The 18,189-nt window shown below is 27.9% G+C and overlaps 1 protein-coding gene across 1 annotated transcript in view; it reads left to right on the top strand.

Moving 5' to 3' along the window:
- Positions 1–353: 353 nt before the first annotated feature.
- LOC132943392 (protein amalgam-like) overlaps positions 354–18,189 on the top strand; it is a 365,040-nt gene continuing 347,204 nt past the window's right edge. The window contains exons 1-2 of the mRNA XM_061012366.1: positions 354–504; positions 17,934–18,168. Of these exons, the coding sequence (XP_060868349.1) occupies positions 18,102–18,168 (67 nt within the window). The 5' untranslated portion in view covers positions 354–504; positions 17,934–18,101. The remainder of the gene's footprint in view (positions 505–17,933; positions 18,169–18,189) is intronic.

Consider the following 18,189-nt stretch of genomic DNA (forward strand, 5'->3'; position numbering starts at 1 on the left):
GGTATATTATATATTATTATTATGTATTAATGTGCATTTAATATTTGTAAAAGTATTAATCGTTTTATTTTATATTATATTATTATGCTTGTATATATTTGAACATACAAAAATACAAAATATTTAATCCTTATAGCCACACATTTTTAATATAATTTTCATCGGTACTCCATTGGTTGAACGATCGTTTTCAAAACGACAAAATAAAAGAAATGTGTATATAATATCTATAACGCGTTTTCGTTTAACAAGCGTGTATTAAGTATCACTAGATTATGCGCTTGGTGTGTAGGGTGCGCTGCGGAAAACTAGGGAAAACCGTGAAAAGTTTTCTGTATCCAGTGTGCCTTTAATATCGCTGCGGGACAGTCGTCGTCGGTAATAATTATCTCTTTCGTCTACCCGTTTGTTTACGCTGATAAAAATTGTTTTATATAAAATAAAAATATTCACGCGATGATGAGATTTTCACAAAGTGGTCGCTGAATAAGAAACTGAAAATAGGTAAGTACTTTGTACGTAAATACATTTTTATTTTTTTGTTTCGAGTGAAAAATCGAAATAATTAAAAAGCTATGATATTTATTGCATTTAGATTTGAGATTTCGTTTTGTTTTAACGTTCGTTGTGATATTATGTTATAAATACCAGAATTTTTAATAATGATTACCTACCATATTTTTTAATATTAAATGAATGTTTAGTGCTCTTAAAGATAATTATTTGGCACTCTTATTCACCAACGAGTTCGTATAAAGACAACTGTATGATATTATCTAACCATAATTATTAATATATATTTCTGTCCCTAGAAATAATATTTATTTTTTTATATAAATATTGTATATATTAATTATTAATGACAGAATAAATTTCACCTATTTAAATACGTCTGTCGATATTTAAAAAAAATATATAATATGCATTTTGCATTTTGCACGTATAACAAAATAATGACTCAGAATTGATTTTGAGATTTATTTTCATTAAATTCTTAGGTAAATTAATTTTAACTCGAACTAGAAAATAATACCTACCGTAATAAATATAAATACTTTTATAATTAATTCAATATCGTTCAGAATTCAATTGTATTTTTTCTTTTTAATTTTTCCGAGAACATTTTTTTTTAAGTCTCTAAGTTCTTCATTCTTGCAACTGTAAGCATTTATAGTACCGTCAATACCTATATTAATATGTCATCATTAGAATTTGTGACTTTAGATTACACCAATTTGTCATCCTCTAAACATGTGAAAATGTTTATTTTTGGCGTCCGTTCAGGAATTTTTTTATTTTTTTGCAAAAGTATATACTATATGGGAAAAATAATAATTGCAAAGAGCAACACCGCGAATTGAAATGGAACAAAGGTCGTGGATTTGAATTAAATCCCCCAGGGTCCAGAGTATTGTCGGTGTACACGTCTATTATTGTTTAGCCTCAACGACGTGCCGGCCTTTAAAGGTTGACCCCTACTACAGTCATTGCCAAAGCTATTAAAAAAAAATAAAAATAAATGGAAATTTTACAATTTCACTGTAAACGTGTGTGTATGCGTGAACGACACATAATAGGTAATTTATTTTTAGGCAAGAGTTCGTAAAAAAAAAAAACAATACCCAAACCTCTTACCATCGGTGCAATTGGGTAAAAAGGAACTGGAAAAAAGCTTTTTATTTTTATATCCCTTATTGAAATACTAAAGTAATAGCAGCTATTCATCAATTATATCGAAAGGTATTGATAATTTTCAATACTACCAATACTCTATCGGCATCGGTAATAGAAAACATCTCTTTGTCATTTCTAATTGTTCAAAAATAATGACGTCATGATTTGAGATATTTTAACCATGCCATTTTATAAAACCAAACCACGGTTAGGTGTATAATAATTCTCTGAATGCAAAATATAGGTAGGTATACTATATTTTCATACCGCTTTGAATTCCCAGGATTTTGCATTGAGCGCACACTTCACCGACAGGTGCATTAAAAGAAAATTTTCATAAAAGCAATTACATGTCAAATTCCAAAATAAATACCGTTATAATTGTATACTATATATATACAATGATCATTAAGGGCAATAATTGTATATACGTTTATTTAGATTAATTTTTTGATAGTTTAATTGATGGTTTTGTAAATAAATTTATGCAGACGATTATATTATTTATGTAGGTATTCGTGGAAAATCGGCTTTAAAACTTAACCATTTTCTATACAGTGAATATTATTATATTTTATTTGTGGACGATGTAAAACAATATTATTTTACATTTTTGATCAAATTTATCATTAGATAGGTACCTAAAGTGATATTATTTTGCACACAACTTTTGATTCTGTTTGAATTGTTATCATTAAAGTGTTGTGAAATGTCTTATGTAACATAATGAATGTAATAATTTCTAGATTTTTCTTTTTGAAAAAGTACTGTTACATGCTTGTTCATTGCAATGATTGCCCTTGGAAGCCTTTTAATCGGTTTATTTAATTTGCTATAAATTTGATGAGATGGATTTTTTTTTAAATGCGTATGAACATTTTTGAATAAAATGAGAAATAAATGTATATTTTTTTTAAATTACATTTTTATAGAATTGTGCATTATTTATATATATATATATATATATCTTATTTTAATACTGAACCACCGATAATTAAGGCTAAAACAGTTAATGGATATAAATTATGCACTATCGTTGAAAATCATAAATTTTATAAACAGCATAATATATATATATTCCGATTGTGATGAAGTGCAGATACAACATTTTTTTAATGGTTATTGTTCGATATTCATTATTCACAGATAGTAAAAGCATGGTTATAGGCATGACCCTGGAAGGACGAGATAGAGATATTGATTTCACTACAGCGTCGATTGTTTTTAAAGATTTTGTTTAAATAAACTTATAAAGCTAAATACTCTTAAATATTGAATCTATCAAAACAAAGAGGAGCACTTAATAATATGTATATTGTTGGTTGAGGGTATAATCTTAAATTGCGATGTAAATAACCCGAAAATATTTTTATTTTTTGTATTGATTTCTGGATGATTATAATATGCCATTCAACCTGTACATTATTTTACCTTGTACACTAGGATGGTTCTTAGTTAAAGGGACATTTAATGTGTGTACATTGTACACCACGATAAATACTTGGTGTAAACATATTGAATAACGCAGAATGATCTACTTGACATAAAATATTCATTATTTTAAAATATTCACTAGGCAGTTAGAATCATTTATCAAAGTGTAATGTAGGACCTATCTTATTTTCAAAACTTTCACTTGGGAATATAATTTAGGTTTTTTTTATTATTATTATTAGAAATATTGTGTAAGGACATTTTAAGAATTTTTAACTTATTTTTTTTTAAATCTAATTAATACTTGGTTATGAACTTAATCATTTATTAGCTATAATATTTTCCTAAAGATACGAATACAATGATTGAATACCTATAGAATACTCTCTTTTAAATTAATTTTTTTTTCATATTTTTAGTATAGAGCTTCAATATGATGGTTACTAATTATTAGTTAATATATCAATATACATAATTTCAGTAACTAAAAGTTTAGAAAAGATGACATTTTTGTTTAAATTACCATTTAGAAAATTATATAGTACTGTTATTCAAATTTCTCGTCATGATAAAATTTAACTTTTATCTGTACATTGTTTGTAAGACATACTTCTCCGCATATTTCTTTAAATTGGTCATGCTTTATTATAATTTGATGATTTCTCGTTATTTTTCGATTATTAAATTTAATGATTTCGGATAAAATTTTAAAACTGTCTCTTAAATTTTACCCAAGGAAATAAAGTTGTTCATTTAATTTTGTATTTATTTTTTTACTACTTATGATTTGTATCGTAGTTTAAGTATTAGATAAAATGAAATAATATGTATTGACTATTTAGTAAACAGATAAAGTATTATATTGGCCTGTTTTCATTAACTTTTTGACGTGCACCCAAAATGTATTAAGTACTAATTTTTATGTTAGCTTAGGTCTATACTATACAAAAACTGCTAATGAATAATTATTTAAATTAAACTAATTTATTAATGCGATTGACTGAATAAGGTGCAACTTAATAGAATAATATTTTTCAACATTTTGATCTGATGAGCACCTAGGTGTAAATATCTAATAGGAGATAAATGAAAAAAAAAGAACTGTTCATGATTCTGAATGTTTATTTTGGAGATGGACTGTATAGGGTTATCCAAAGAAATCGTGGTTTATATAATTTGATCTTTATCCGTATATCGTGACCAGATGTTTGTTTTACCGTTTGCATGCGACCAGACCACAATGTGGTCACGACGTAAGTAATACTAATACCTAACAGACAACAGAAACAATCCTAATTCATTATAAACCGACGACAATCAAATAAAATAACAAAAGCGTTCAAAATTGTAAATTATTATTATTGTGAATATTGGTCGATTGTGGATAAAAACCTAACCCTGCAAATAAGGTATTCCCCGACGTGTATAATATTATTATGTAGAATACTTGTGCCTGTACGCAACTATATCATTTCGTATCATATACTATTATCGTGGAGATATTTATTTTATTTTTTCGCATGGCCCGCCGCCTGGTATAACTTTGCGGTTTATTTAACCTCGAATAACAGGCAAATGAATTATGCGAAATATTTAAATGGTGAAATCTGCATAATAATTTATTGCGGAAACGATGACGGCGGTAGACCTTTACTGGCAGGATGTCCGAGCTATAGCGATCTGGCGCTGTACAGTATTCTTCGACATCATTGTTGCGTCGCGCCACGCTGTTTCGCCGGTCGCCGCCGAGCGCATGTTACTTGATAATAATAATAATAATAATAATAATAATAATAATAATAATATATATTTCGGTATTATAATAATATGCGCCGTCTCTCTCGTTCGAGATTCCGAAAGGATCGATGGTAATATTATACTATTTCTCCGAATTCCGTGCTATATAGTATTATTATTATAATATATATTTTTGGAAAATTCGGACCAGTTACCATATACCTTCGATATTGCTTCGATAGTTCTTTTATGCGATTGTAGCGAATATATCTGCATAGATATTTTTATTTTTTTTAAGTAGGCAGTCATCGAGAAATTTGTGCACAATGCAACGCAACTCACGGTCGATTAATAATTATAAATCGGTTGCGATTTTGATGTATGGTGAACGTCTTTATGGTGGACGACGATGGGTAAAAGTAGCCTGCACTTTGAATATTATTTTTGCACATAATTCAATAGGAAATCCGTAACATGGTTAATTGCCATTTATTTTATGTGAATGGAAAATATTAAAATTCTTAGAACATTATTTAATTTAAATTCCAACTAATTTTAATGTAAAACCGGAGAAAAAAAAAACGTAATTCATATTTACTTTCATATTCTTCGCAGTTTTTTACTTATTACTTAGTTTACCATAATAACCTCGTCACATTTTAAGAATGCTTTAGTAAAAATAAAATTATCTCTACTTAGTATTTTAAAAACGATGATTTATTGTTAAATAGGTACATTTTTAGTTATTTAATATAATTACTGTCAGTATAGCATCAAGTAGAGCAAAAGAAAATTAATGCCAAATAGTACTTATATGTATTAGGTGTATTTTTTTTATGTACAGAGTGGTTCACCAAGCATGTTAACCCCCATGAACCACCCTGTACCGTATATAAAAATACATAAATATCAAATAGGTATATTTATATTCTATTTAAACACAATATTATATCATATCTTAGCATAATATTCGCCATAAATATTTCTAATGCGTAACGTACACTATATGATTGTATGGTAGTATAAATGTGGGTATGCTGTCCTTATAATGTATATAACCATTTTGTATATAATAGATTATATTGATTATAAATTGATTATAGGTTGTAGTGTTTTATTTAAAATTAAAATTAATTGGCCGTACTGTACGGCAGACACTTGGGATTATATTATGGTGCAACGATGTTCAACAAAAATAATTGGTATATTTTACTATTTTACTATTATGTAGTTTTCATGTAACTTTACGATTGTTGATAATAATTTATCGTCAATTAAACTGATTGAAAATAATATGAAATTCTGACTTGAAAAATATTAATAAATTGTTATAATTTTACAATGATTGGGAAATTTTTTGGAAGATAATGGTTTAAGATCTGTAATAATAATATTTTGTTTATCAGTTTAAGGACCTTAAATTCGTTTCCGCACACCCGTTACTCGTTACCGTTCAAGTCGTATCATGGTTTCATATTATATCGAACATATTTCGAGAAAATGACTTAGAGTAGACGCCAGTTTAGGCACCTTGTCAGTTGTTCCGGGTCGGGTAGCTGTCTTCTGACGCTATTAATTCCGTCGAATGTCAGAAAATGAAGCAATGGAACTTCACTAACACCACCGTCGTGATCGGTTGTATCGTCGAAAACCATCAGAACCGTTTTCTCGGATCGGAAACGTATACTTACACTGCGCCCATCCTCCACCTCCTCCCACAGAATGACCAGCCGAAAATAACATAATATCTCTCTGGGATCGAAGGAAAATGAATAGGTGTAATGAAACTTGTTCAGGTACAAAATTGATTATCTGAGATTGTTGACCCTGGTCGGATTTCGTATCCAGAGATTGTATGTAGGTACGTGATCCCGGCTAGGATACTTACTTGGTGGTACACGTCCATCTGCGAAAACTGTTGGACAGAGTTGGGGAAACTTTTGCTCGTTTGATATTTTGTAAGGCCATTTTGTTTGAATATATTACAGTTAAACGGCCAATATTTAATAAACCATTAGTGAGGAGCTCGTGTTTTTGTGTGTATCATCAGTTATACAATATATTATAATACGTGTGTAATTTGTTATATTTTTTAGTGCCTCAATACACTTAGATCTTTGTACAGCAGTAACTAGATTGTATGTGTGAAATGTTGTTGTAATCAAGCTACAAAACGTTAATTATCCCTTTAGTGAAAAAAAAATTCCCATTCTGTACCCTTAAACGTTAACGATGATTTGTCGATCAAACGACGACGAATAGAGATGATGTCGGAAATAATAATATTAACATTTTAAAACAGAATATACAACAGCAGCTGATACACTTGACCCGGAATGCCGATCAAATACAAATCGAGTAATTGTATTTACAAGCATTAACGTGTGTCATGATTGGTTTATTAACCTGTGAACTATAAGTATAAAAAAAACTTGTTTTCATACGTGTTTATTACGGTAATGTAGAGATTAGTGATTGACAAAGTACTATCCAATCGTTGTGTACTTGTATTAAGCAGGTAAAATATTTAATCGGTCAAGGGTTAATTCCATTATAGTTTATTCAAGTAGGTAAGTATTAATTGTATAATATATAATATAGTAAAACGTCTATCAGACACCTCAGGACAGGAGTAATGAATATCGAGAAGGTTTATTTAATTTCTCAGAAATACCCATTATACAGTGCTTGACATTCGATAACTAAATCTTGACGTGGAGTAAAAGGAAAATTGATACTATTGATAATATTTTTAATCACTGATAAACATAAGTGTTTTTACAACCGTTTGATCTTTCGAATGGTTTTTATTTTTCGATTCTACTACGTATAAATGATATTTTTACTAAAATATTATTTATTTATTCATTTTTTTTTTTTTTTTTATTGAACTTATACTCAAGGGTCATTAGCTAACTATTTTTTAATTACAATTTTACATAAATATTTAAATAAAAATATTGTGTACATTGTTTTGATATCCATTATTTACAATAGATGCATATATTATTTATATTTGGTTTTATTTTTTTTCAACAACGTTAAATAAATAATTTTTTTGTTTCAGTAATTGTTTTTATATACCTATAATTCTAAAGTGTTTAAAATAAATCTTATTATAAAAATGTTTAAATTTTAAATGTGAGGTATAAGAACCTAATTTATTCTTAATATTTATGTAATGTAAATGCATTTTTTATAATATTAATTAGTTGTAATTATTAGTTGATAAGACGTATAAACTAAATTGTGCATAATATACTATATAACTACTTGAGTTTCTAACTAATAATAATATTGTATGCTATTAGTTTGGAAAACTCTGTAAAGTACGAATTAATAATAACAAGTATTAATTTTAAAAGGTTTAGCACAACAATTATTTTGTGTAAAATTAAATTCTTCAACGCAAATTTTTATCCCCGTTAATTATTTAATGATATTACATTATGTGTGATCCGTATTAATGTAAGTACCTATTCGTAAAATAGTAGAACAGTATATTAAGCACATGTACTGATAGGAGAGCACACATCTTCCTTTGCTTCGCTTACCACAGCACACAGGATATTGCTGCATTATTATTATGAATTTAAACGCTATCATAAATCAGTTCAGTCAGAAAAATGATTCCGGGCGATGCTCGGTTAAGTATAAAATATAGTGTTTATTGTAGGGTAATATAAAAATGTTAAGTCACTTGACATCCACTTTGATTAAATATATTGAATATAGTAATGAAGTCATAGTATATTATAGTCATCTCTATAATATGATATATTTGTATAACAATACTAGCTGACACGGCGATGATTTGCTATTGCTAGGTTTTTGTGATTTTCCAACTTCTTTTGGGTGTAACTCGCTATGGAAGCAATGTATTTTTAAGTGTAAATTATATTATATTTTAATTTATAGCCATCCCGACCGAGATTAGCTTGTGATTATGCGAGCAGTTTATTATCGGGTAAGCAATCTACCTGTGGTAGATCACAGACCCCTCTTGGTGCATACGTAAGTGTATGGTTTAAAAAATGCAAAAAATTGGCCCACCTAAACCGTGGTTCGAACTCAATGCATTCTGTACTAAAATACACAGATTTATCGCATTAATAATAATAATAATTATTATGGTTATTATTAAAACCAATATCAACCATTTATAAATGAAAAAAAAAATATTAACTATCTCAAAATTCCTGTCTGAGAACCACCCCGGGTGGAATCTTATTTACCTTTTTTCGCTAAAAAACTACGTGGCCTATCTTCTTTCCCGAAGTTAATCTATATCTGTACCAAATTTAATCGCAATCGGATGAACGGTTTAGGAATGCATAAAGGACATAGGGAAGGTTTTTTGTCTTTTTCCAGAAGATGTACTTAATTGTTAATTTTTAAATATTATTACTTAATCAGATAGATCGAATTTCTGTTATATTAATTCAATTTAATTTAACTTAAATTATAAACAATATTGGTTCAGTTTTAAAGTGTCGGAAAAAAATTATCATCAGCTATTGAGTTACAAGTTTACAAGATATAATAATTTGATTGTTGAATACCATAATATAGATAACATGTTCAATCTATATAATATAAAATAAGGGAAACAAGAAAAAATTATTCCAGGATATTATATGGTAATACATTTTTTCTCGCTTCGACCAGAATTCAAAAGATAACATTTAACATTTAAACTTTAATACTTTACTTTTGATTTTGTTTATATTTAGATTAAATGTAATTTTCATGTAGTCTTCATGGAATATTTAAAGAATGTTTTCTTTTTCTTTGGACTAAATAGTTGCCAGTTGCCACCAATCTTTCAGAAGTTGATATTGTAATATGCCAGAAGCTTCTTGTGTTTTAAATTTTTATACTGTAATTTAGTTTTATGAAATGTCTCCAAAGTCATATTTGAATGTTTGTGTTTCAATGTTAGTTACAAGGTCGATGAAAAATTTCAAACTATAAACTTATATATTATATTCACGATTTTTTAAAGTGTGTCCCCCACTCACCAGAATGAATAGTTGAACAGCGTAGGAGAAGTTTCATTTATAATAATTGTATTGATGGTAAAGTTTGTAGGTCTCGTTACAAGATAAAAAAAAATACTACCTACTTAACAAAATAATATATTTTACAATACAATCAAAAACACACAGCCTCATGATATCGGCTGTGTTTTATTTGTCATTTTTGTATCTAAATTGTGTGCATTGTAATTCGTTTTAAAATGTTTAGGATACGTTCATTTGGTATTGTGGTTTAATTTTTACTCTTGCAAGGATGTTTTGGTACTTTGACGATAGTTCCAGGATAACCATTACTTCTTATTTCTGCTGTGTCACTGCAAATTCGTCTTAACATGATGTTTACACTTGACACAGGTTAACAGTAGTCAAATTTAACTATTTAAGTCATTTTGATGCCAAATACCAAGTACTCATCACGCAATAATACATACCATGCTTAAACGAATATAATTAAACTTAATGGTTATTCGCAATTTTTAACCAGGTAACCGCGGCTGTAGGGGGTAGGGGATACACATATAGTGCAAACATGTATCAAATATAATAAATTTAATGAACACAAAGTGAACTCTTTTCGAATTTCCCATATATTTAGACGTTGAGAATTTTTTTTTTAGTAATAAAACAATGAAAATTGGTAATTACACAGCTATTAAAAAAAAAAAAAAAAAACAATGCACCCACCTATGTAGGTACAATATTAACATTTAAGTTTTGACCTGATTTTTCGAATTCTGTTTTATTATTTTTTATTTTATTACGTTTCGTTTTACTATTTGTTGTAATCCAGTTTTTTTTTATGGTTAAAACGTCATTATTCGTCACGAGTTTGGTGGTACAAGGACCACAATGACGAGTGCACGCAATACACGCTGTGGCGGTGGCGATGATACGTGATGTGGGGGGGCGGTAAGTTTGGTGGGGGTGGGGAGGGTGGAAGGAGGTGTAAGTATAATGATATGTTGGGAAAAAAAGAAAACAAAAACTAGCGGCCTTTTGACTTAACATTATACAAAAGGGCAGAGAAAGGGTATTTTATTGCATCAATCCATATAATAATGCAAAAAACGGTGGAAACGACGTTATTATTATTTCGTTACCGGCAGTGTGTAATGTGCGTCAGTTGTGTTTTATCAGCAGTTTATGGAGCGCCTTTCCCATGTTAATATATGTTTGCTTTTTGATGTGATATTATTATTATTATTATTATTACTTCTCGTGCCTCTGGTTCCGGCGTTTTACTTATTCAGCAATAATGTCTCAATATGCATTCGGCTGCACAGTACACCTTTTTTTTCGCTCGCACTCGCGCATAATAATAACATAATACGCACGTATTACGAAGTGTATTTTATTTCGTTTAAGTGTTGTTTGGGGGTGGTCTTAGTTTTCCCAATGACCAATACCATAGTAATAATATTGCGTTGTGCTGCTGTGGCGTCGTCGTAATAATACAACGACACTGTCGGTCGATGTTCGACATGGTTTTCAATCTGTTTTTGAAAAAGGTTACGCATGACAAAACTACGCGTTCTCTATGAAATCAATTATTATTTGTTAAACAGACAATTACAATATATTTACATTACTATGCAGTTTTAGTATAGTTATTTCAGTTTATTCATTTTGAACAATGATTTCGTGTGATCGCAACTATAATCATAATATTAATGTGTCTGGAGTCCGGAGTCCGGAGACAACTCAATTATACAATTTTACATATATTTTGTTATTATTAATACCACAATTAATACTAAATAAGTACGGACAAATATTTATAGCTGCGGTTAAATTGTATTACCAATTAAATATTTAAAATTTAAAATAACATAATAATTATGAACAAATGTAACTGTATGTAACATTTTGTAACTGTAAAAAACGAATTGATTCGTTATTATGACTTGTAGTAAATCGTAAATTTAACTAAATTTTAATATTTACGTTAAATAAATTTTATAACTAACGAAATTAAAATTTACTATGAGTTTAATATTATATTTAGTCGCCTCATTTATGGATGCCTTTTTCTAACATATATTTTTATACGCTTATAAACAATAACATTTTGTAGGTATTTATTTCAAACACTTAACTCATTTTAAGTAGTTCTAATAACCAATTTCTTTAAAAAACATGTGTATATTTAATCTTAAACTTAAATAATTAATTAACCAATCAGGACTACAAAATTTAAATTACCCATGTTGTTGATAATGTAAAAGTTAGGTCATTGATCTGTAATTCAAATCCAGGGAGCTGTAATGCAAGTCGAGGATCTCTCTCCGGTCCTCTATAATACGAAAAAAAAAAAAAGGTTGGTGGAGGCTCATATTGTTTATTGCAATATTATAATTATATATTTAAATTATAAATCTATTTAGTGTTTAATTAGTCCTCCTCTTACAAGTTACGATTAACAATAATAAAATAATATATACGTAGGTATATCCTGCTTTACAAGTTAAATTCTTAGGCATATACTCTACGTCATCAATAAGGTTCAGATTTTTCAGCTGAAGACATTAGGGTACTTTACTTAGGTTTCTTTTTACGTACTAATCCAATTTCACTGTAAACAATGATGCCGAATACCACCGTAAGTAACATATACGATACAGGAGACTACCTATAGCATACGGTGCTATAACATACGTCTTTATTCTAAACTCAACAAAATATCTCAACCTGTAGATGGTTTTTCGTAGGTAGGGTTTTAAGTAGGTAGGTGACGAAATCCCCTTCCAAAAACAATATACTAGCGGTTCCCAACCTTTTTAGTTGTGCGGACCACTATAATTATGTGTAAACTTTACCCAATAAACAGCTATACCGGTATGAAATATAAACACACAAATAAGACATAGGCAATAGAAGAAATACAGACATTTATAAAAATCATATAAAAATCTCGATGTTAATGCCTATTGAAATTTGCTGACTCTTGGCTTGGACTCTCGACCATCGTCCACGGCCCATTAAAACTGCTTTAATATTCAACATACGTCTATTATTATAATTATCATCATTTTCATCCTCTTTATCTAGGTCTTGTAGGTTATACGCATCAAAATGATTTTCACAGGCTTTAAATATTGTTTTATATTTAATATTTCTAAATACCGACTAAACATAAAAAAGTGGTTGAAATGTATTTGAATTTATCTCTTTTAAAAATATTTGAACTATTTTTCAAACACAAAAAAAGTATTTAAATATTTTTCAAGTAGGTATGTGAATGAGTATTTCAATTTTACATTTTCTACGTAAAATTATGTTTCATATTTTTTCCAACTCTTTGACACAAAGATGAAACGATCATATTATACTTGGTTCGTCAATTAGATGAGTCTAAACTTTATCTTAAAGATCAAATAAAAAAAAAACACTTTTATTATTATTTTATTCAACGTCATCGTCTGAGAGGGTGATTCTTTAAATTTGGATCTCCTGCACTTCCTTGATTGCGTCGTGGGCTTGTATAAAATATAAAACAGTCGTTTACATGTCAAACACAATATTGTCGATATACAATCATAATTAAAAAAAAAATGTTTGTATAACGTACCAAAACAAATAAAAGGCTGCGCAATCCTGGATGTAAATTGTCTAAATAAGTTTTGTATTGAGTTGGAATTAAGTTTTTTTAATTCTTATTCACAAGTTTTAAACCCCCGCCAGACAAAAAACTAAATCATATAATAAAAAACGAAGATAAAATATAATATTCAATCGTTTTTAAGTATGTTGTACATACTTTTATACTATAAAGGGAAAAATTTATCATTGAAAAACAGATCCGATTTAAGTTTTTTATTTTATTGAATATCTGAACATCTATGTCCCTGTTGCATATAATATAATATTACAATTTATTAGTATAATGTGGTCCTGTCAAATAATGCTTGAGCATGAATTTCTAAAATATGACAAATATTCAATTTTGGGGGTAAACATTTAATTACTTTACAAACAGTTGTAATTTGAACAAGAGTTAATTAACGAATTTCTCGGTGATAAAATATTTTTGGTAAACCTTTATGAGTGTATGTAAACATGAAATACCAAGTCAAATAATTTCTAATTTTATTTACATATTTGAAATATTTTATAAGTAAATTTATTAAAGATATTATGTTACATTATTCTATATTCACTAAAGTTGAAATAATTTAAATATAGGTATTTGGTTTGGATATTATTTAAATTTATATTTTACTAAATAATTGATATTTTTACACTAGGTATGTAAAAACAAGTTGGGATATTTCAATATTTGTGTATGTTATACAAATATTACGATTGTTATTATTTCCAAGTGGTTAAATCTAAAACTGTATGCAATAATACAATATTACAACCAAGTGCCTACCTATACTCTTATACGGAATTTAATTATGTTAAAATTTTCATACTTCGGGTGTATAAAGTAAATACCTACTAAAACAATATAAATATATATATTTAAGAATCTGGGCAAGTGCTACGGTTACCGCTCTTTTGTAGGTCCAGTAGGTGATGAGAATAACTGGTCATTGAGTAGGTCGCTGTAAATTTTAATGGTTGACAAGTTCGATAATTTGAATTCGATGATAAAATATCATTGGATAGAAAAAACGATTTGATTAAATAAAATATTAAAACATATTTTGAGTCAATACCAACTATTTATTACTATAGAACGATGTAAATAAGTTCATGTATATAAATAAGAAATATCTTAAAATTAATCTTACTATTTTAAAAATGTCATTGCGTATTGCCAAATATAATAATATACTTAAAAGTTTCAACTCCTCACATATAATATTTTTCAATCACGAAAAAATCAAAAAAAATCGTAATTCTACGTTTGAAAATCTAATTTTGTCAAAATATGAACTTACATATCTATAAAAAATATTGTGCACACCAGAAAAAACATTTTAAAAATTTCGTCAAGAGACAATGGATTTCAAAAAATAAAAAATAAAAAATACCCATCATTGTAAAATCAATACAATCATCACACTTATACATAGACTCTAAAATGAGTTTCTTTAAGTCTCAATAATTATTCTGATTAACTAGATAAAATTTATTTTTATTCATCATTAGTTTTTTGAACATTTAAAAACATTTATCAGTAAATTATGACTGCTCTATTAGTATTAAACATATTTATACATAAACAATTTGATAAAACTAGGTATTATGTTTCAGATTATGAAATTAAAAATAAAATATTATATTTTGATATCAATTCTAAAATTTAACAAATATAAGTGTGATTATTAAAATTAAATGTGTAACGCAACATTAAAGGTTGTAATCATACCTGTATTTAAAATTGTTCGAAAAGGACATTTTTAAAAATTATTATGACTTTATGAGTCTTGATTCTGAAATAGTCTTTCTGTATTAATCCAGTTTCATACCATGCCCAATTCATTTATTAGTTACGTTAATACGTAAAATGTAAATCTTCTCGATTCACAATTTATTGTAAATTTATCTGACGTTTTAAGCATTATGGAATTTATATTGGCAATGAATATAACGTTAAAAATTATAAGCTATAATAAATATTATAACGTGGGGGCGTGGGGCCCGTGCTGGATTTAGGGTTGGCGAGTGGTGCTTGTTATACCCCCGGTGGTGAAACGAGCCACCTCATTGACAGACGGTTGCAAATTTAAATATTTCATTTTGTTCAAAACAATTATAAAAAACTGGCGTTTAAGACTGTATTCTGGGGCAAATTGATACATATTATAATTATTTTATTAAGAAAATCAATCGATGTGTGAAACAAAATAATAAATATTGACGACCTGGATTCCTTTGTTGTTGTCGCAGGCCTGTTTGACCTACGTACTGTAGTTTATGTACCAGTCTATTCTATCAGTTTTGTACTATAATAATATGAAGTCGTTGAAAGTTTTTACTACGTACCTATAGAAAAATATGTCATAGTATTTCAAAAATTACTGCTTTCCTGTCTGACAAAAATGAACGTATAAAAAAGAGTCACGTTACGTCGCAGTTAAGAATAAAAAAAAAACATTACCTGTTTATTGAACGCTAAAAATATATTGTGTATACGATTATATTATTTTTACTGTTTTCTGTATTTTATTTTTTAGTAAATTTAACCCTTAAATCTACAAGTAAAAATGTACAATTTAGACCTACAAAGTATGCATGCATTTATTGCTGATAAATTGTATTAATACAATCGTCTATCACAAGTAAAAGCTACACAGTTAACATTATTTTAGAAATAAAACGTTTGATTTAAAACTATATCTACCAGCTATTAATCAGTTTTGAATAAAACATAGGTAAATACTAAATATTAGAAAAAAAGGTGAATGATTATCGATTTTATTTTTAAATATAAATATTTGATACACTTATCTTAGAATTCTACTTTATATAAAAATACTAGATACCTACTTAGAAGGTACATTTAAAAAAAAAGTGGGTAAGTGGATGTCGCTCTGCTGTACAGTAGGTTACAAGTGGGTCACTGTAATGGATGGTGTTAAATTTGAATTTAATGATATCATATTATCATTGTATAAGAAAAACGATTCTGAGCGAAAACGGTCAGTCAGCCTATGATATTACCAAGTATATTAGATGATATTATTGTGAATAAAGTAATTTATATATAACCTATTTACGTGGAGCCTTGTTTTCAATTTTCAATTCTTAGCTATAAAAGTTGAACATTTTATAAATTTGTAACTACAAAATAATTATTAAATTATAAATTTTATAAATTTTGTCAAAATTTGAACTTAAAATGCTTATAAAAAAAATTTTGACTTTGTATTTTTAATATTTTTCAACTGCTTTTGGAACGATATATCAGGAGTATTGTATTAAATTGTCACGCTTTTTTACCCAACAAATAAAATTTTATTGATATTTATGGAAAAATAAACTAAAAAAATTGAAAACTGACAATGTCCGTAAACAGCTCAAAATAAGTCAAAATATTTTGAAAATGTTATGGTGTATAGAAAATGCTAATATAAACATTCAGTCAAAATTACCTAGTCAATAGTACCTATACGGTCATTTTTTTTAGAGTTGCACCAAAAACCAACATTGATTTTCTCGAAGACAGATTTTGCGTAAAATTCCCGTTTTTCCTTAATTTTTCTTTTTTTTTCACGTCGTTATTGAAAACTACTGGAAAATTTTTACTTTTGACTCCTCAAAATAACAACTAGGTTCACTTTCCTATCAGAAAAGTTACTGTTAAAGAAAATCCAAGCACTTTTACTGTCCTAAAAGGTGATAACAGACACAAAAAAAATTTTTAAAAAATCAACATATTCATCACTTCGCTCAGAATCTAAAATACACTTTTAATTTTGTATGGTATTTGAGAAATTTCCATAAAGGTTATTGCTTAATCGGTGATAAGATCGGCCAACAATCTTTATTTGACACAAAATATGAGGATCATCGTTTTGGATGAACCACTATGACTATGAATTATGTTTTAATTAAAAGCGATTATTATTTATGGTTTTAATTAAAATTTATGAACAGACCACCACCACGGATTCTGAGTTTTAGTAACTCGTGTGACTGCTCGCCTAGACGCAGGATAGTGTTTATGTTATGACAAATTTGAAAGTCATAATAAATCATCTCGTTCGAAAAACGATTTTTCGTTTTCCAATATATATATTTTTAAACATTTCTCTACGGTTGTCAGTAGTTTTTCTATGCGCTTAGAGAGACTGTTGAGGAAAACGAAAAATGACCTCTTGACTCAATTTCTAATCGATGATTGGGTCACATGAAACTCCTTTTAACCATAAAAGTGACGACAAAGAAAAAATAATAATGTAAAAAAAGATATCATTGTTGTTATGCAAATATATTATTTTTTAGAATCTATAACGAGTCAATAAAATATTTCTCGATTTTGTTATAATTTGACAAAAACTAGATGATTGTAAAAATAACGAATATTACACTATTACGAATTATTATTAATTAATTTATAACAAATATGACTAACTAACATTTTTAATTTTGTTTTAGGTGATTAGAACGATTCGAAGATGATAGTGATTTTAAAATGATTTTTGTGTATTTCTTCTAAAAACTAAATTAATTTTTCTAAAAATTAAAAAGTGCGATTGCAAACTTTTGTGTGGTATTGACGATATAGTTTTAAATAGAAAGTGAAGTATTTTAATTTCAATAACCATGTTAGAAATGCAATTAAAACTGATATCGATATGGTTGGTGACGTTTCAATGGATCTCAAACTCAGGTAAACCTATTTAAATCGTAT

The sequence above is a fragment of the Metopolophium dirhodum genome, chromosome 4 (genome assembly GCF_019925205.1).
Source record: "Metopolophium dirhodum isolate CAU chromosome 4, ASM1992520v1, whole genome shotgun sequence".
Lineage (NCBI taxonomy): Eukaryota > Metazoa > Arthropoda > Insecta > Hemiptera > Aphididae > Metopolophium > Metopolophium dirhodum.